The 21,725-nt window shown below is 40.3% G+C and overlaps 2 protein-coding genes across 8 annotated transcripts; one reads left to right on the plus strand and one right to left on the minus strand.

Moving 5' to 3' along the window:
- Positions 1-11,374: 11,374 nt before the first annotated feature.
- On the minus strand, positions 11,375-17,562 carry Mvd (mevalonate diphosphate decarboxylase). 7 transcript variants are annotated; one of them, XM_022804422.2, is made up of 6 exons: positions 17,405-17,562; positions 13,310-13,543; positions 12,676-12,964; positions 12,329-12,461; positions 11,840-12,161; positions 11,375-11,737 (listed from the first exon to the last, which is right to left on the minus strand). In XM_022804422.2, the coding sequence occupies exons 2-6, from the start codon at positions 13,511-13,513 to the stop codon at positions 11,519-11,521; spliced, it is 1,167 nt and encodes a 388-aa protein (XP_022660157.1). In that variant the 5' UTR covers positions 13,514-13,543; positions 17,405-17,562; the 3' UTR covers positions 11,375-11,518. The 7 variants fall into 7 exon arrangements, with proteins under 7 accessions (XP_022660157.1, XP_086843091.1, XP_086843093.1 ...); XM_086986965.1 differs by having other exon boundaries at positions 17,271-17,411; XM_086986967.1 differs by lacking the exon at positions 17,405-17,562 and adding an exon at positions 16,938-17,242.
- Positions 17,563-17,809: 247 nt separating this feature from the next.
- Positions 17,810-21,336, plus strand: Rs1 (Dead-box helicase Rs1). Its single transcript, XM_022804641.2, has 4 exons — positions 17,810-18,213; positions 18,669-20,009; positions 20,331-20,675; positions 20,983-21,336. The coding sequence occupies exons 1-4, from the start codon at positions 17,995-17,997 to the stop codon at positions 21,247-21,249; spliced, it is 2,172 nt and encodes a 723-aa protein (XP_022660376.1). The 5' UTR covers positions 17,810-17,994; the 3' UTR covers positions 21,250-21,336.
- The last annotated feature ends 389 nt before the right edge of the window (positions 21,337-21,725 follow it).

The raw sequence follows: 21,725 nt of genomic DNA on the forward strand, positions 1-21,725 counted from the left end.
TTTTACGGTATTTAAAACGAAATAGCGATTAAACGAAATAAAATTCAGACGGTCCTATCATGTTGCACCGTCATAATTTTATCAAGGCCTTCAACACCCTGATGCTGTTAACAATATTGTCAATTTATATATAATAATATATAATAAAGATCTAAACTAATTTCATTTAGGCACTAATTCCTATAGTAAAACCTAGAAGAGTTACCGATCATAATTTTTATTGTTATTATATATTATAGTATTGTTTACTGTATTAGTTAATGTCACAGATGCTTTTATCGTATGGTACATATATTATTACACCATTTACACATTTTTTTGCGTACATAACCTTCGTGGCTCTGTAGTTTGTATTGCACCTCACCCGAGTTACCGAAGCGAGTATTCAACACACCGTTCTCAAACTGACTTTCGTCCACCAAATGGTCGTATGGCTGACGACCTTAGTCTGACCACAACATTCAACAAAGCGTTTTATGTACAAGTGACCCAAGCCAGCCAACAGCTTCGGGAAAGGGACCGACACTTCTGGTCCGGCAATTCTGAATTTGGACAATGGACACATTAAAGATCAATTAAAGTCATTAGTTACCCTGCGTTAGGTGACATGCATGCCTAACTAGATAATTATTATCTAGTCAGATACCTAGGCAATCAGCTGAAATGCTGGGCGCTACATAAGTCTGCCGAAGAAAACCAACTTAGATACAACAATACTTACACCCGTGAAAAGGACAAAAGTGGAAAAAATTAGCCCACTTGGCGACAGACACTTAATGTTCATGGCGAGCCTCTTGGGAAAATGACAAGAGATTATCGTTCGAAGAAGATTTGCCTCAGACAGATAGCGGGCCAATTGCGGTTACTGCTGCAAAGCTCCGTCATCTTACTCGATAGTTATTTATTCGATTTCACCCCTGTTCTAAAAGGCTTTAGTAATAGTGTTTTTCGTACTCTGCAACCTGCAGCCTCGGGGATTTTTTCAAGCCCTGCTCGCTGGAGTTACGCATATCACCCATGCAATTGTGCATTGACACCTCTTAGTCATTTTGCCAAGTGTGCGGAAAGACATTGAGCGGATGATTGTATCGTGCATGCAGACAGGTTGCCCTATCACATCCCTTGGGGGCACACCAAAAGCGCTTAGGGCCTCCCTAGAAACAGCATGAACAATCCGATATTTTCGAGGAAGATACGTAATCGTCAATTTCGAACTAGATAGAACAAGAAATCTTAAAATTATGCCTCGACTTTGCAGGACTCAGCGTTTTAAGCTACAAAAGAAAGTAAATTTCCTGTTCTTGTTTGTGCCGCATTTAACGCAACCCCAGACTATAAATCATCTGAACTAACCATAGGGCCGCTTCCAGAGCGTCATGGCGATAGATACTTTCGTCTTCTAGCTTAGTACGGCATAATTTACTTGTGTAATAAATACTATTACTATCGAGCAACAGTAACGATTTAGATATTGATGTATCCTATATTGAAGGGAGCTTTCAGCGTGGTAAATCTAGATGTTGCTTCTCGAATAAACTAAAGCATTTTGGAAGGGGCATGATCAACTTAACGAAGAATGTGCAACTAACGTGACCCGAAGCTGTCGAATAGAAAATTCAATTGAATTTAAGTCGAACGCCTCAACTGCCAGACTATAGCACCGTAGTTTGGGTCGGCTGAGACTCTGTCGATGAAAACATGCGCCTTTGATTTACCAGTAGAGTGAAAACAGTTGTTGCTTTTCAGCCAAATATCTCCAGGATAAACGGCCAGAACTAACCGAGACTAACTTCCATATATTACAGGCTTTTAGTTTTTTCCCAACTCACACAACTTTATTATCGACTTCTTCCCGGAACATGGGAACGAAAGAAAAGATTCACCGACTATCGAAGTCACACGATTGAGAGCCTGTTGGTTTTGATACTTACGAGTGTTAATCAACCGACGGCTGAAGAATATTTGATTACTATGTATATACAGCTAGTTCTGTTACATTAGCTACAACTCGACGACATATCAAAAAAACACCTAAAAAAAAAGTACAAAATTGTACCACCGACCCAACCCGCGATTCGTTAGTTGCCACATGTTGACCTGACCTACCTATACCTTCGCCATTTATTTGACGTCATGACAGCCGGCAGTTGTAGCTTCGCCTGCTATAGGCATCAAGAGCGCCATTGTGTCACAGCAGAAGTACTATCTTTGGTAATCATCATCGAATGCTGGTCACCTCCATTCGATCTTGTCTTGTTGTAACCATTGACATGGTCTGCTAGAACTTCACAGCAGGAACTTAAGACCTCGGACTAATATCAGGTTGTTTTAGCCAGGAGTTTTGGGAATTGAGTATCCGTTTCGTTAACGTCTTAAGGAGAAATCTAAAAGGCAATAGATCTGCTATGATGTGCTCTGTCGCAAATCTTTACGGATTCTGGGTAACCATTTTAGTATGCTGCTATTTTTGACCTCCATGCTAAGTTCAAAACGTTTGAAGCTAGCTAGCATTGACTAGACTAGTGATAATGTAATTACAATAGCCAAATGCGTTCTTTTGAGGCAATGTCTGTAAACGTGTCCGCACTAAATGGTCTAACATACTTGATTGAGAAACACCAGTTTGTCTATTATCGATTTCTCTTTGGCCTCCTATCAAAATGTTGTTGCATCTCTAGTTGACCCCCCTCCTGACGATAAAGTAAATCTGATGTATTTATCAGATTTAATGGCATTGAACAAAATACTTAACGCTAGAGTTTCTGTTGGTAACTATCCTTCAGATCTGGTATTAGTAAACTGGCAGTTCCCTTAGCTCCCGCCTCAACGTAGACGAAACGAAAGACATGTGTCGATGAATCATATGCTATCACCTTTTTTTACATACCTATAACGAGTTCTCTGAAACACGTGCAACCATAAAAACAAACTGACCGACGTGGTATTGAATGAGCCATCTGCCAATTTTGATGAAAAGTCAAGGTTTTTCAGATGTACAATTAACAGAAAACATAGGTTTTATAAATTGGTACGGCTACGACAAGATGAGTAAATTGGGACAGATGATTTGAGAAAGCTGAAATTTTCATTTGTTTGTGTCCGTGTCTGTACTGACTGACGAGTTAATAAGAAAGTAGAAAATCTGATCTGCCATATAGCAAAATGAATTGAAGCCACAAGGGCGACTTTTCCTGTAAAATCTAGACGCACTTTAATGATTTCTTTCATTTACCTATAGAGAGCTTGCCCTGGCCGAGTCCCTTCGATTCATACTACACACATGTCGCAGTCATGGATATGGGACTGTATTTCTATGTTTTGCTATACCATACATAAGAGCTCCATAGTCCTGATAAGCAGCGGTGAGTCTACTGGCTGAACATTCTTTCCTACTGCGGTGAATTGCATTGTGTAGTATCGTGATAAAACGGAGCTGCTAAGTGACGGTTCGCACAGCTTCGTGAAGAATGGCTCTGGGTGATATTCATACTGATAAGTTGTGGAGGTGACGGTAGTAAAATATTAATATCAGTACCTGAACGCACAGTACCTAGATAAGACGACTCTTAATATATACACTTAAGGACTGTCCCGCTTTGTCCTCGCGGTGAAAATAAACCATGACCTACATGCTCTCCTTCAAAATCTAACGAACTTATTATAGATTCAGACGTCGAAAATCAGTTGATCGTACAATTCAATACAAATGTTGTTCCTATACGAAGTTGTTTTATGTCACACTGTGCAATACTTTACGTCGTACAATGTCAATTTTCTATGAAATAAATTGATGCACTTGAGAAAGTGACGGATGAACAGTATAAGTATCTGTAGGATAACTACGAGGTGTAGTGTTATCACTCTGGAATCGACTCTGCCCATGCCGAACGGCGCGATGTAGCTGCCGATCTGAGGATGTTTCGAGAAATGGTAAAACTTAATATGATGGATCGCTCTCTGATCATCCGAAATAATAGCTTATGCGGTGCCAGCAGAATAAGAAGTGTGATCGAAGCTACGAGGATTAAACACGCTAACAATAATCCTGCACAGAGGCTGATTCGTTTACCGAAATAAAATGCAGCCACATATTATAATCTAATGGACCTGTATATACCTAGCAAATTGAAGTACAATACCTTCGGTACTCAACCATGACATCGTGCTTAAGCCGAAATCCTAGTTCTGATGGCCTGCCACTGCCACAGTGTAGTAAACAGTACTTCAACGTTCGCGTATCGCAGGATCGGTAGGCTCGCTGCAGCCTAACAAATAGATCCATTCAGGATTATTCTTTTAGGCCCTTTTTGTCGATCATTCGATGTTTCACCTGTCCCTGACTAGCCGTACTTTCCATATAAATTCATAGCGCGAATAATTATCACATGATCAGTTTAAGGGCTATACAGATAAGGCGCGATGATGCTATTTCGGTCGTTACATTTAGGAGATAGCAATATGAGATCGGAAGGCGTGAAGTGTTACATTTTTCCCAACCTCTCAAATCTAATGCAGCCTTTAATTATGCATGTGTGTAAGACTGAAGTGATACTGTCCAGCGAAACATCACAAAAACCTTTGATATATGGATTATGAACTCTAGCTTGCTACCAAACGACGACAATTTCTTGGGATGACAAAAAAAAAGTTACGCTATAAAATTTTACAATTGTAACTAGCTTAACATTCTGCTATTCGCCATCAGTCGTTGCAGCATCAAAGAGTAGGGTATCACTTACACGAATCGTGTAGAAACTTCTAAAAGCTTTCTAAGCTAAAGCTTAGGAATCAAGCATCATTCATTTGAAGCCTTTCTTTTTTGGCTAACTGCCTCTTATTTTTAATCTACTTAGCTGAGAAATACATTGTAGAAAATTACAACGTATGCTTTTAATGTGCAACTAGTGATTCTCGTGCAATCACATTATTGCGTGGTTTCCTATTTATTTCGGTATTTCTCACTAAAATTATGTTTCGGAATCCCCTTGCTTGGTCTTATGAGACAAACACTTTCTTGCTCAAACGTAACGGATTGAAATAGCTTTACCATGCTACGTGTAGAACGTTCCACGTTCCAACTTCCACTTATTATAAAGCTGATTAGTACAAGTAAGTGATATTTTTTGGGTACCCCGATAGGCCTAACCGTGAAATGTCAACGGTTTGCCTTTCGAACATGTTGCTCGTCGGCGAATTCAGCTTGCATCTCCTGTAGTGTTACGTCCATAATCACGCTGTATATAAAGTGCGGCATATTTGTGGACAATGCTTTTAGGCTTTTAGCCATTACTTAATTCAGCCTTCTATAGCCAGTGTATTAGCTCCACTTGACAACAAACTTCAAGGTGGCTAAATTCAGTGCACCCTAAACATATGGTATCCGGGATTTATAAATCGCGTTGTTATATTTATCGTTTTGCTTTTCCTGCTTTCATCGCACTAGGTGGATGTCATTCTGTTCCTTTTCGTCAAAGTTCAAAATCACCGCTTTAGTTTTTCAGCAGCTCTGATAAAAAGGTGCCAGGCTTTTTACGTTGATAGGTGCATTTTTTCTAACCTTATTTTGCCTAGGTGGCATTTATGTTGTATGGGCACTATTAATGACAAGATCACTTAGGCATCGGTGTAAACATCGGAAGCAATGGCAATACCTTTCCCTTCCCGGTTCCTTTCCTACTTTCGATAAGCTCTTTCGCGGTTCTGTGAAACCCTGCAGATCCCGTTCTGTGTCTACATTTCTACAAACGTTCCTGTTCACTCTCGGGTTCCTTCGGAGCTACACAGAACGGCTTTATATGTTCTATTTAGTGCGACTACAGCTGCTGCAATGTCGGATCGGCAGGCAACGGAAAAAATCACGATCGCCTTTTTCCGAAATGACGACGCGCGTTGGCGGTGGTAGCACGACAGAAGCGTTTGCGCCGGTCATCTCTCCAGCGTCAGAATGTTTTTGGCCGAATGGAAAGTGGCCGCGGTAAGCCGGACGAATGGCAGGGCGCGGCAGCACAGCAAAGCCCGCTTCCTGCCTGCTCTCGATTCGCGTTTTCGTCCCTAGGTGCCCTTGCCGACTTCCTTCGATGATTCCTGGTCGACACGTCTAACGTCGGGAGATCTCGTCATCTGGCCGGTGAACGGCCGGCGAGCTTTTGGCTTCGACGACGACGCCGCTGATTACAACAGGGAGAGAGGGGAAAAGTTCGTTTGCTCCCTTACTGTTTCGATGTTGGTTGACGACAAAAACTGTCGCCTGGTAGACGGGCGACCAGGCGGACAAACCAACAAAGCGACGCAGGCTTCGACTGCTGATTCTCATAGGACTGTGCAACGAAACGAGTCCTAGTGTTGTCGTCCAATGGCCTGTAGCCTGTCATTACTAGACTTGTCGTCTGCTATCTAATATTAATAAATGATTAGCTATCAGCGTTGGAACACAAACAAACGATCAAGCACAACATAAAGACAATATACTGCAATCAAAACAGCCGTCAACGATAGCAGCAGTTAGTTAACTATCATATAATAGTAAACCAATCGGTTATAAGATTGCATATACCACCGCCCGCGAAATCATAATTAATTGGAAAAAAGCTCGAAGCAATCCTGGTAAATCTCATTTTGCTGCTTTCGAACACAAACGGACACGGCGTCTTTTCTGCACTAGAAACTCCAATTTTAGGCCAGGATTTTTAGGATAAATTTCGAAATTAGATGCTTAAGAAAAAAAAACGCATGCCCTACAAAGCTCACAACGCCTTGCCCTCCATAGTACAATAGTAGCAAAAGGTCATATAGATACCATTCGATTTTTTTTGACATAGGCGACAATTGATAGTGGGCAATCTATATCCCGTTACTGGCTTGCCACGAGCAGAATGCCATTTTTATGGTGCTATTATCCGCCTTACGTCAAAAGAAATCGACAGTGCATGGGTTTACTGTTTCGTAAACCATAAAGCTACCATTAAATTTATATACGCACGTTTTTCAATTATTTAGATACAACTGATTTAGATAAGTGAACCGATTCTTGACTATATGGTATATGAAAATCCATAAATAACGTACGGTAACGTTTTTAGTTCACGAAGCGACGCGGTCGAAGTGGTTAAGGCGCGTTTTTTCTTTTGTGTACGTTGCCATGTCACATCATAAAGATGTGGTCAGCGCTGATTCAGATTTTAGCGTCGACAAATGGTTGCCACATATGATATATATATATGATTACCATGCCGTTACATAGGTCTCTCTGAGAGGCTTTAAGTAAATTCAACAAGCTTGACCTGGTAAGACTTCCTGGTGCCGGCAAGTCCTTCATGGTACACTCAGAAGATGATTCCAAGAACTTTTACAAACGATAGAAATAGCTGAAGGTGTTGGAAAAACACTTTCAGATGGTAATACAATTTTGTACTTTCAGCAGTAGAAACAAGCTGATATGACTTAGTAATTTATCTAGTTCATCACAGACGTAGCTTAGTATAAAGCGGTTCAGTATGAAGCGTGATAAACATATATCCGGATAACGCTGTCTCATAACGATGCAACGCTTCGTGACATTTGTTTCGTTTTTGAGATGTACTTATAGTCTTTGCAATATCAAACCCTTTGGTTGGATAGGTTTCTCAGCAGGCAACTTATAGAAGGTCATGGAGTATTAGAAAATTCGAGTGATTTATGAATATGAATAGCCTGGAATCACGGCAGCGGAAACCGCTCGTCGTATAGACTTTGTATTCGGTGGTTGGTTTACTACTCGAGACGCCGTCAGCCCATGATTCAGAAAAATTTCATAAAGAAAATGTTAACTTCGAAATTGAATCTTATAGAGTGCAGCCCCGCCAATTGGGCTATCTAGAAATACACACCTCTTAGCACTTAGGTCTCGTACCACATCTGTTTATTCTTGTCAAATTGATAAGGTAAAAGGTCGGACAAATAGGTGGCGCACAACTTGACTAAGGAGTTAAAAAAGCCGTGGAGATTCGCTTCTCTTTGCACGTAGCGAGATCGATGGGTGCAAACGTCGCATACTTGTTCTTGTAGAGAGCCTTTAACGATCCTTGCCGCGTGCAGTCTAGCATTGTCATGTAGAAGAATTATTCATCAATTTTTTTTTTCGACGGAGATTCGAGCCAAACTTCAGGCAGTTTTTTTGACTACTTCGTATTGACGCAAAATTCTCCTTTATCGCCATAATCGTGTATCGAAGGCTTATAATGAAAAATGGGATTTTACGATGACCATAAACATCGAGGAGTGTACGCGACCAGATCGGCGGACGTCATTTTATGCTTATGGATTGTTTCATAGTCTTAATAAGATCTTATTTCACTGAAGCGCCTTGAGTCCTATTATGGCCGAAGTATATCGTCAACAATTGGAGGAGATGACGACACTGCATGAAGTAGCCAAGACTATTGAGCAGAACGTCCAACTTCATACTACTATAATCATTTTCAAGCTAGAGTTACAGCTGGAGGCTCTTTTTCATTCTCCATATTCTTTAGGCATTTCCTCCACAGATCACCGCTTCTTTCAAAACTCACAGCAACCTCTTAACCGTAAAATTATTCAAATGTCAACATGGTATCGAAATTTCCCGAGACCTTATTGATTCGGCTACTACTTTAACGATAGAATGTCATAAATCCTAATAGAGTATACTTCTATTGGAAATAAACACCAAGTCTGAAATTAGTACATCGAATTGCTAAAGGCAGTCTTTTTTTTTTTTTTTTTTATTTAAGAACGCCCATTTATGTTTTGTGGTCACCCTAATGTATGTAAAAATTCTACAAATAGTTTATATTTCTTACCTGACTAGTTATCCGCTTTAACTTGTTACCCGCATGTTTAACTTGGCCCTCAGGATTCATTTTTGTTAACTCACATAATTTATCGCATAGTTAAGCAATACCCATTACAGCAAGAGCTAGGGCTCGCGCTGTAGTCATCGTTTTGGGTATCAAAGTGTAAATTACTAAATAGAACAATCTTCCAGGTATATTCGCGCTGCAAAGACACTTATCACACTTAAAATTTTTTTTTCTCACGAATTAGCCGCTTCAAACGTATTGGGCTCTTCTCGAATGTCCTCCAAATGTGAGATCTACGGTTTTGTTGTGCTTTTTCTTATTGCCCTAGGCGGCGTGGGGTCCTAGGACTATGTTCTTACCAAAGTTCACTAGTTAAAAATATCCAAGCAAACGGATGCTATTCCAGTTGAAATGACCTACTACATATTTACACAGAGCAAAATGCTGAATATATACGCTAACGGCGGGTTTGTGTCTAGGCAAACGGAGAGCCTCACTCTATTTCTGTAATTATTTGAGGGTCATATACCGATGTAGATCTGAGCTCGGCTTAAGTCGCAATTATGCCTGATACAAACGTGTACACAAGGGCACAAAATTGCGCCTAGTCTATCCAAACGCCGGTCCGAACAATACATGAGACAATCACGGGGAGCATGGATAAATACCTAGCGTGTTTTTACATTACGTGCATGAGGCAAGGTTCGATATTCAATTAAATTACCTTTAATCTAGAAGTGTGGTTACATAGAACTGAGCAATACTGTATACAATAAGTTACAGATCCTTATGATTCTTTCCAGATCAGAAAAAAATTGAAAGAAAAACTAGTGCCCCGTCGTCGTTCTTACTCATAGTCAGCACACAACACAAGCAGTACACTGGGAAGTTATCAGTGGGTTAAGGTCTGTTGCGAAAACCAATAAGCCTTCACCTGGCACTCTCATAAAGCAACGATCGCGAAATGGCGTCCGCACGAAAGGGTAGCACTGAGCCCCCTCAGAGCGGACACAACGTTATCCTTTCACACAACTAAATAACATTTGTTGTTGACTTTTTTTTAATAGTCATCGGTTATGGTTCTCAGCAATAGTCCTTCGTATGGTAGACATCTTTTTATATAAGCATAAATATATATATATATATATATAAAGATACATATAATCTCTTCTAACTAATCGCGACCAAACGTCCATTTCTAGAAGTGTACATGATATGCAAAAGAAGTTAAAACGTAGTCTATCGACCCATTAATAAGGCTTCCAATGTGTGTTTATATGATGACATAAAATACTCCAAAAAAACAGATAGAACAATTCTCTTAATTCGCAGAAAGAGGTTTAGAACAAACAATACTATTGCATAAATTACAAGCATTTTAGTAATTTGCCAAGACGTACCACGAAAATGGAAAAACGTGGAGTGAGGAGAGGGTGCTACTTAGATATCGGCATGAAATGCCACAGATCAAGTAAAGCGAGCAACCTGACTCATCGATAATACCGAGAATCTCAACAACCAGAAGGACAGATTGAACTTCAATACGAAAACACGTAAATACGATCGGCACTTCACATCAATTCCATGGTATCTGTATATCATGGCGATACCGGAACCAGCAATCAAAGCCTCTAGCAGTATCGAAAATCTACAAGACAAAGTACAGTATTTACATGACGTCTTCACGTCCCTCATCTATCGTAGCAAAAATGAATGAGACCGATTAGGTTTCTACAGTCAATGACAATATTAATATGCGGAGCAAATATTAGAAGGCAGTCTCTATTGGAAATCGATCATAGATTATTTAATTGTCTAAAAAGCATTGGCCGTTTGTGGCCAAAACGTATATTGCTACGCTAACTATGATCTACTATTTCCCCTAATACCCATAAGCCCTCTATAGAGTAGTTCCTGCATTTCTCTATTGAAACATCATTAAGGGTGCTCTGCAGGGACCGAAACATACTAGTCTGATGGTGCGATGTCCGCGCTGTATAATCGTTGCACTAAAATTGTCTATTCCAAGTTCCCTCAATTTTTGCTGGGTAGCTGTTTTGCCAGGCAGCAGCAACTCCTAGCAACGCCCGCTCCCTTTCCAGTACCACCGCACAGAGCGTCATGTTCTTTGATACGTACGGGCTTTACCGCAGACTGTAGAGCACCTATTTTCATTTGGGCATTGTATGTCCTACATGTTATCAGCCATGATCAAGCGCTCTATTTCGTTACGTTCCGCAAGTGGAAATACAAGTAAATTCTTTGGTGTGAGCTTTTAATATTAGTTTTCTCAAGTGGCGTAAAATTATCTTCGCTGAAATTTCTCTCATATCATTCCGCTTCCCACTGATACCAACATGACTCGTTACTTGAAATATGTGACCCCAATATACCAATTAGTACGAATACGACTGGTTCCAATATAACTGACAGCAGATGGAAGACTGTTAAAATCATGTTAAATTACAAAACGAACCCATTATACTGATGGCCAAAGGTTAGTCATATCTAAATATCAGGCAAGCTAATATTTCGCTAACGTCTCAAAAACACGAAAATTTGTGCCAAGGTGTTTACGGACCTCCATTTTTACTTATGTCCATGTCAAAAGCATCCGCTGATTATGTTTATTGTTAGTTTTGTCCAAAATGGAATATATTCAGAAAAACCAGACTAAACAAGTGACGGAAAGTAGGACATCGTTACGGAATCGTGTTTCCTTTGCTATCACAAAGGTGCTGCTGGATTTCATGAGGTCCGTTACCAATCTTCGTAGTGATCATATATTTCAACGATTCAGCTGGCGCTGGCTCTACCCGTTTTGCTAGCTCATCGGATCTCGGTGTTGTTTTGGCCGTCGCGGTTGTGTAAATCCCCTTGATATAATCCGATTCGTTGGATGGGAATGCTTGTTTTAATATCTGTAAGAAAATTATTCGTTAATACGCTTTTCGCATGATGATATTAGATATTTATATGTATTAGAATGTAGGGTTAAATAAGAGACATTCGGATGGGCTTACTTGTAATACTTCAGGGATGTCATCGTCAAGACAAAATAAAAATGCGTTCGGTCCAGCGTCGAACGTGTATGCCAGTTTATTAGCACCAACCAATTCGTTGTATCGGTGTACCAGTGAGACTATATCCCACGATATCTGGTTCATGTAACGAATTGGTGGATAAGTGTCTTGACAAACTGCGTGCAATTGATTCGAGTCCATCATCGTGAGGCGGGCAAATGACTCGAAGTCTCGAGTCAAGATTGCCATTTCCATAGCATCACAACGTCTCGGAACAATTGCCTCAGCTCTGTATCTGAGCAGGTCGGATGTCTCGACAGACCTATAATTACACGAAATTTAGCCCATGTTTGTTACTTGCCTATTATTCTAGGTTATGAGTAGTCTCACGTTACATGGTTTTGTCAAAACGCCGTTGAAACAAAGGTAGAAGCTATCAACCTTATAAATCACCACTGAAAGATAGGAAACTTATAAAAAAAAATTAACCTTTGCATTCCACTAGTAGATCCCGTATCTTTTCTGGCGTCATTTGCCACGCAGATGATAACACGAATTTCAGGCCAATGGGAAGCTGGAGCTATCTGAATAGCTACGGAATCACTTCCGTCAGATTTATCTCCTGAAAATGTTGACTGTATTGTGTCTAAGTATGCTCCTGCGTCTGTACGTAAACGATCGGTGCTAAGGCAATATTATTTACCATCGAATAGTATAACCTGAAGTACTATAAAGACCTGCTCATCTACGGTTCTTTGAATACATACCGATATTCAGTATTCTACATTGGAATACATTTATTACCAGCTTTACTTGACAACTTTTAGAACATGTACCTTTCCTCCATCGTACAAATCCTCCAAACATGCTTCTACAGGCAGAGCCAGATCCTTTTCGAGCAACTGATGAGAAGTTACCTTCGAGCTTATAAAGTGCCTGTAATGTTGCTACCAGGCAAGCATAACCTGCAGCCGAGCTGGCTAAACCTGCTGAGGTTGGAAAGTTATTCTTCGAGCAGATTTGCAGCCTCCAAGAGGGGTCAACGGGAGATTTTCCGGAGTTCCTTGCAGCTTCCTGAATAGACTTTAAGCAATTTTGGATGCGGGGACTATTGGTGGGTTCTACCTGCAATACAATCACAATTTACACTTTAGTTTCGCTTAGGCAAGTTAGAAAATCCGTAAATCTATTCTAATATTTGTTTTCTATGTCTCTGTTGTTCAATAGCAGATATTGGTCCATTTATGCATGACATCTATACATTCTATTCGTTTCTTACACTGAGAGTTAATCTATTGTAAGTACATTCTGTTTATCTTAGAGAAAATAGCTCACAAATGTAAAAACTAGTATATCTTCGAACTTAAATTTGACTTCATACTAGTATACTAGAGGCTTTAGCTATACTGTACACACAAAACGAAGCAATTGGCAGCACTGGATTGGAAATATCACGCGAGGTAAACAAACCTTCCCGTTGAGCACAAGTTTGTCCTCTTTGAATAACTGTGACGCAGCAATAGACGTTGTCGTGCACAGATCATCGGTACTAAGGGTCACGCTAATAGAATCATTAACGGGCAGCATTAGCTTTTCGTCCCTTTTCCCCCAGTACTTCACAACGGCAATGTTCACTGGGGCCTGGCACGTCGCTATGTGTAGGTTCGCCATCATTTACAAAAAATGATCTTGTGCCAAGCTTAACTGCAACCACAATTCGCATCGAGCGTGAGATATTAGTAAAAACCAAAGAATTTACCTGATCATTGTAAGTTCTTAAATCATAGTTGAACGAAGTGGTCCTGTAAAACTGTCAGAATCATCCGCCATTACGGAAGAAAAAGTTAAGTCTCTAGCAAAATGCAGTAGGTACTTTGATCGTATCAACGTGAAGAACTGATAATTTAACGCACTCCCAGGTAAACAAAACCGGTTTTCTGCAACACATTCCACTTCGTCATTGCTAATGAATGGCTGAACTGGGATTTTGCAGTCTCGGTCTTGTAAACTCGAACCGAAACGCGTGCCTGAAACGCGTTGACTTTAATACATGTAATACACGGTGAAAACCTCTGCTGTGTAAAGACTGGGATTCCCAAAAATGGTACCCCACCTAAACGCCCATAGGTGGTCTCACACGATATTCAAATTTTCGCTAGCAGTAATTCAAATGGATACTCAGTTGTGGAGAATAGGGTTACGTAATTGCGTTTATCGAAAATTTCACGGAGATAATATGCATACTAAGTTACACATATCCTCTGTAATTGTCCGTCATAAGCCGCCTAACGCAATGCAATGCAAGAAAAAATCTGTTAGTCAGCTACAATCAACAAGAAGGGCCTGACATATCAAGATATTCTCAAGAAGCGCAACATAAAATCCTACCTAAGCCATGCTATAAATGCAGGGTGTTAAGAAAACAACATAAATTGGGGGCACGATAATCCATTCTACATTACGGGACGGGCTGTTCAAGATGTGCGCTCAGTTCGCGTCAATACAAAGCGCTCTTGCTTTATGTGCTTATAGATAGGCCCTTATAGCAGATCGGGCTTCTACACACCGCAAGTTTTTGATATATACTCTAATAATTACATAGCATTATCGGTAATATATGCAGAAAATATAATAGGGAGGTGTTAAATAGCCGTGCTTCAAAACAGCCGTTTTCGACAATACGTTGCGATGAAAATTGGTCTAGCACTCTTATAAAATCTTCCGAACTCGCCTATTTGTTGCAAAATTTGATATGCTAGCAATTGTCAGTTAAAAACGACAGAAAAGCCCCGAAAATTTTGCCCAAGCAGCACTATAGATAGTAACATCTCAGCATTGTAGTTACTACTTTAAAAGCAACATATGCAGAATATGAAACACTGGCCTTTTTCACAGACACATACAAACACACACAGAGGGTAGCGCCTAAAATATAAATAAATAAAATAAAAATGAAATAAGTTCACTTCACCTTATTGACAGGACACACAGTACTATCGTCCCTAGCTCTCTTCGGATATGTTGATCACTGGTCAAAAAGGCGTACCTTACTTGACGATATCCTGTAGAGAATAATACGATAACGCTACTCTTGAGTTTGACTGAAGACGTTTTGTAGCGAGGTGCTTAGCAGGCGGGAAAGCAGGGTTTCCTCTTTCAAAGCGACGAGGACACCCGTTAACAGCTAATATTGTACGCGCGATTCACCGATACGATCAAACGAAATATTTAACAACAGTTCTCACGTCGTTAATATCCTTGTGTGCTTATTTCAAGGTATTTAATCAGTGTGCTTTGGAAGAGTTTCCTCTTATGATGAGGTTGACCCGTGGATGAAACGAGACACGAACACCATCGTTAAATTTATCGCTTCGTCAACAAAGTACGAGCGACCGAACGTTTTTTTTTTAAAAGGAACTAAGTTGACTATTCGATCTGCCTCGCCTGTATCAAAATCATCGCTGCCACGACGATTTTGGCTAGTGTAACCGGCGTTAACTTTGCCGGCGGTAAAATGAAACAGAGAGGGAAACAAACGAGAATGGGGAACATCAGTTGCGATGACGTTTGGATGAGTCGGATCGCCGACTCTGCTGCCGCTGTGTTTGACGCTGCTACTGCCGCTGACGCTATGAGCGAAATTAATGTTTTCCCTGTCGCAGAAAGAGAACTAGCCTTACGGTAAAGTCGAAAGAGGAGAATTCGGTCACAGTGCCACAAAAACTGCTGGATCTGCAGTAGCGCAGATCGTTTTCCGATAGTGGTGCCCATCAATAGAGAGCTATGGTATAAGGTCCCAGATCAAATCACATAACATTAAAGCTGACAGAAGCAGGCAAAGAGAGCAACTAAAACAAAAAATGATAAGGAGGAAAGCGGGACTAGCGGAAGCTGTTTAAGCGAGGAAAATTGCGTTTGATTTTACCGAGCGCATCGACAGACCCATGAGAACGCGTTAATTAACCTGCCTCTCAGCAGACATAACGTTATATAGAGCTATATTTAAATAAAGCCAAAATCTTCATAATTAAACCAAATGAGCAGTTTGTTCTTTGTTTAGATTGAGTGTTTTTTTTTTACTTAGATTAGATAGCTTGCATCAGTTCACTTGGACCTTAGCTAATATCTGGTCATCGACACCACTATAAGCCTCACTTATTTCGGACGTTAAATTCAAAGTCCGGATCCAAATGCTCGAATTGTGCACTGAGCTGCTATCAACACATTTGCTTATTGCTGAGGATCGTCCGTTTATTCGTTGTCACCAAAGGTATATTATGCATGCGACCTATATTGATCGATAGAACTTGATCGGCATGAAAGAAATACACAAGTAATATTGGCACACCCTTGAAAATTCGCTAGAAGACCGTAATACCTAGATCAAACATCCTTGTATACCCTCAGTGATATCAGGCAGCTAAAGAGCCGACGATGTCGAGCTCACTTTGTTCAAAAAACTATTCATAAAAAGACTGATATTACATTGCGTTCCACCAGATGATTTGCATCTTCTGACAATTTGCGTCTTAGGAAAGCAATCGTCTGCGGTAATGGCCACCAGTTACCCACATATTGTAAGTACCATTCCTAAAACATTCTAATAGCATGTTGCAGCACAAACTGAAGACTCGATGCAAGTTCCCTATAAGAATTTACTGTATGAACGTTATGTAATACATACGCACATTACGAATAGAAGGCATTATAAAACATGGTATCAACTAGTAGAATTGCTTCAAATAGTTTAAAATATAATACTCGATCGAGCGGTTCGAGGAGTGCATACAGGAGAACTGTAAAACTCTTCTATTTATACTATATCTGATAACAGCCTCTTAATAATGAAAAACAATCGTATCGTCAGAGATCCTTTTCCCTTATCCCTCTATCCGCAACAGGTAGCTCTGGTAATATCGCTAGCCAAATTGCAGTCAGATAAAGCATCCGTAAACAACAAGAACAAAGAGCACTAGAATCGTTCGCTTAAAGGTGTATACGCGAATCAGATGACTTGGTAGCAGTCGCCTATATAGTGTGATTTCGAATTAGGCTCACTAAACCCTAAATGAGCACTCGGCTTCGGTGTTTCCTATACCTTTCGGTATTTTCTTACGACTGACTTAATGCTCTTCCTGTATCACACAACAGTAGTCAACGGCTGAAAAAGTGCAAGGCTAAATCGTCCTTGGAAGATCCCTTTTCTTCATGAAGTGGTTACAGGCTAATACAATATGTAGGTTCTATCTCGCGGTTAAGGTATTCCTCCGGTAGTGCGAGACTCTAATTCACTAAAATCTTCCCCTATCCTTGGGCTTAATCTGGAACCCATTCACTAATATTACTAATACTTCAAAGCTGCCAAGATTCTGGATAGTCTCTTCTGCTCACGGTTTTCAGCACACATGGTTAATGTACCAAAGAAACTCACGACATCGGGGTTTTGCGACAATGATGTGAAGCTTTCATCGCTAAAGGGCCCGCGTAAACATGCACATCACTATTCACTTCCACTGAATCCACTACCAATTATGATTAAACACTAGTGAATGAGGCTATACAAACCAAAATAACCGTTGGAACACGTGATAGCGAGTTCTGGATGGTGTAACGCCAGAAAAAGCGCTACCGAAACTAATGGTACATTTGACTTTTTAAGATAACTTGACAAATATCGATGTAATACTGAGTTTTCCTTCCCATATTGATGGCAAGGGCTCAAATCAGCTGATTTTAGTTTACAGTAGGTAAGAAATAAAAATAGCTGACAACTTTTCTGTAAAGTATTAAATATTTTCTAGTTAAACACGTTTGACCAGATCGGCTAAAAGCACAAATAAAACACATTGTAATTTTTATTACGACTATCGGTGCGTACCCACGTAATAGAATATGACCTGCAAAACCCGCCACAAGATTCGAATCGGATGCAATATTGAAGAAGGAACAGCCTCCCTCTCTGAGCGCAACAAAACAAATATGGTGACGCACACGTGGGTGCGCACGAAATGGAACAGAGATTCATGTGTATGCTGTTTACCTGAACAAACTATCATTTTGCCACCTTATCGGATGTTATCTTTCTACATTTTTATTTAATCTAAAAAGTAATCTGTATTTATAGCGTAGCTAGTGAATGCGAGTTGTCTGTCAACATGATTTTAAAAAAGGTAGGACGAAAGTCGAGGGTGGTTACTAAGGTGGAACAGACCCGCGCTCCTCAAGAAGCAAGTGACTCTGAAGACGAAAAGTTTGACAAGGGATTTTCGTTCGTGGATAATGCAGCAGATTATAATTTTGATACGTGGAAAAATCTCATGCAGTTGGTGAAAGAAAAGAAAAAAGTTAACCTGACCGCGACCATTAAACGAGTGGTAAGTTTTGAAGTTGTGAGTAAAAAAAGTACCTCAAAAGATTTTGCACATTTGTAAAAGTGTTGAGCTGAGGTTATTAGCTCAATAAATAGAAGACCCAACTATAACGAATATAAAAGAGTACAACAGCCAGCTCGCAACAATTATCTGAGCTTCGACAGTAAGCGTTTGAGCCGATTAATACCTACAAGGAATACCGTACATTTTATGCTCAAAGCCAAACATGTACAAATTACCTAGTCATTGTGAAGTTTAGACACAAATATGATCACCTCCCTAAGGAAATCTAAAATTATTTATTTTTTGAATATTCAAGTAGAAGATACAACATTCTTTAAAAAATGAAAGGTCTTTAAATGTAACACGACCATTGAGCAGCTGCTTTACTGCAGTCATGAACTGTTTCACGAATAGGAATATTTACAAGTATAGCCTTGTCGACTTTGAAATTTTAGGTCGGTGATAAACTTTCCGACGGAACAAGCTTAGCCGCGACTCAAGTGACCAAAGAGGAGCGGGCTCAGTTAGACGAGGAACTGAATGAGATTCGCGATACCCTTAAGGAACGCCAGAAATTTCGGAAGCGTAAGAGGGCGCAAGATGCGTTAGCCCAGCAGGATGATGAGATTCCTGATCAGAACGACGACTTCCATGGCACGGCAGGCGTAACATTTCAGAACATGGACCTTTCCCGGCCGCTACTTAAGGCCCTGTCTGCAATGAACTTCGTTAATCCCTCACCAATTCAGAAACGCGCATTACCTGTTGCTCTCGGCGGCAGAGATATCTACGCGTGTGCAGCCACAGGAACAGGCAAAACGGCCGCGTTCATGCTACCTGTTCTTGAGAGATTATTGTATCGTCCTTTAGTTGACGTGGTCACCAGGATTCTGATAATTGTTCCCACGCGAGAGTTATCTCTGCAAGTATACCAGGTATCCATTCAACTCGCACAGTTTACAAATATAAATATTGCTCTTGCTAGTGGCGGTCTCGACCTGAAAATACAAGAGAGTCACCTTCGCCGAAAGCCCGATATCATCATTGCCACTCCGGGAAGACTTATTGATCACCTGCAAAACACACCATCATTTTCATTACATGCGATCGAGGTGATAATTCTCGACGAGGCAGATAAACTTCTGGAGGATCAGTTCGCTGAGCAACTCAAAGAAATCATCAAGCAATGTTCGCCAACGCGACAGACCATGCTGTTTTCGGCTACTATGAACGATCGTGTTCGCGATCTCGCTGACTTATCATTAACCAATCCTGTTCGTCTGTTTTTGAATAATAACACAGACGTAGCCTTGCACTTGCGTCAGGAATTTATACGAATCCGATCAAAGCGCGAAGGAGACCGCGAACCGCTGTTGTGTGCCCTTGTGACGCGCTACTTTAATGAGCATACAATTGTTTTCGTACAGACGAAGAAGTTAGCCCATCGTATCCGTATTCTACTTGAACTTCTTGGTATACGAGTTGAAGAGTTGCACAGTGGGCTTAATCAAACGCAGCGAATCCAGTCACTCAAGAGATTCAGTCAACAGGAAGTTGATGTACTCGTCACTACTGATCTGTCTGCAAGAGGTCTTGACATCAAGGATGTTCGAACGGTTATCAACTATACCCTTCCACCCACACTTCAACAGTATGTTCATCGCGTCGGTCGGACCGCTCGAGCCGGTAAGGTGGGCCGCTCCGTATCCATGGTTGGTGACCAGGAACGAAAAATTCTTAAGGAAATCGTGAAAAAAGCTCGTACACCAGTCAAGCAACGCGTTATTGAGCCGCAGGTACATATTCATTGTGTCGCGCGTAAGTTTATAGTTTAACAGAGATCACAAGCATTACCTAGAGTAGCTAGTGTAGCCATCGCCGTAAGAACTTGAATGGGAATCAATTTATGTGAGTCGTATAATACTAACCACGATGTGCTTCGAAAAATAATATCAATGCGATGTAATATTTTGTAATTTGTCTAAAGGCTCATTTCTTTTAAGACAAAGGGGTTATATCCTATAAAGAATTAGAGATAGGTTCGGTGGATCAATGACGACGTAGAACAGCAATAGGGTCTGTCTAAAAGAATCTAACATTTACTATCCCGATTTCAGGTAGTTAACAAATTTAAGGAAAAAATCGATTCGGTAGAGCCAGATATTGAAAAAATTCTTCGAGAGGAGAAAGTGGAAAAAGACATGCAGGATGTGGAAAGAAATCTCGACAAGGCACAGGAAAAACTTAACAGAGTAACACAACCAGCATTAAATAAAAAGCAGAACGAGAAGCCTCAACGAAACTGGTTTCAAACACCAAAGGAGAAAAAAGAAGAGAAGAAGAAATTACGTTTAGGTGAACATACCAAGCTAGATGGAAAAAGAAAAGTTAAAATCCCTAGCGCTCGCGCAACAGCCGAAGATCGTGTTGAGTGGGAACTGCAAAAAGCAGCCGCATATCAAGTAAGTTATATTCTAAATGTTTACCCAGTTGCCTACCGTACTTCAATTAACATTGTTGAGCTCATAATTGCAGATAAAAGCATATCCAACCAAGCAGCTCACGGTATTTTCTAAGCCGTTACGTAAAGCAGAACTCACTTTGTACTGGATACAGTCAAATCTATATGTATATGTGAATATAGAAGCATATTCCCCATTGATACGAAAAGTAAGTGCCAAACACTTATTGGGGAAATCCTTTTTGTTCCAAAAACTTTTTTAATAAATAGTGATATAATGCGTTTTTGATTGACATATCAACTTTTAGGTTCGTTGCGCGAAGAGGTCTCGTAAACCATCTCGCATCCGCGCTGTCGTCGACTCTGACACTGATGATGAGCCCCGAGATAAAAAGGCAAAGAAGAAGTCCATTAAAAATAATCGGGAAAGAGATATGACAAAGACGCTGACAGCAACAGACAAAGCTCGAGAGATGAGACGACTTCCGTTTAAGGAGCAAGTTCGTGAAGGCCAGGCTAAGAAAAATGGTCCTGGCAAGGGATTCAAGAGCAAGAAAAAGTTCAAGAGGCGCTAGCTTTCATCAACTCAACGGACTTTTTTCCTGTCATGACATTTTATCATGGGCAAACGGCTAATAAAATTACGTTTTTTTTACTTGCAACTACCACTATTTTGATTCTTTAACACAAAAAAAAGATAACGTTCAGGGACAAAGTATTTTCAAAGGTAAACACCGGATTCTTAGAAGAGGAACCAAATTGGCTTTAGGGGGCACTAAAGACTGGCAACTGCTGCTAATATTCATAACGTATATTCAGTAGCAAATATGATAGAAACGTGCTATCCATTAAGTAATACAACAAAGTCGAATTTGAATGTCAAAAAATTATCAACATTGGGTTAGTTGGACAGTTCTTCTTTTAGTCAAAAAATTACCCACTGGGCTTTTATCACGTGTGGGTTTAATAGACCAAAAAACCAAATTTCCTCTAAATTCTCGTGTAAATTCACTCCAAAAACCCCAGTTGTGGAGACCCAAGATATGTAAGT

Source organism: Varroa destructor, unplaced genomic scaffold (genome assembly GCF_002443255.2).
Source record: "Varroa destructor unplaced genomic scaffold, Vdes_3.0 BEIS01000004.1, whole genome shotgun sequence".
Taxonomy (NCBI): Eukaryota; Metazoa; Arthropoda; class Arachnida; order Mesostigmata; family Varroidae; genus Varroa; species Varroa destructor.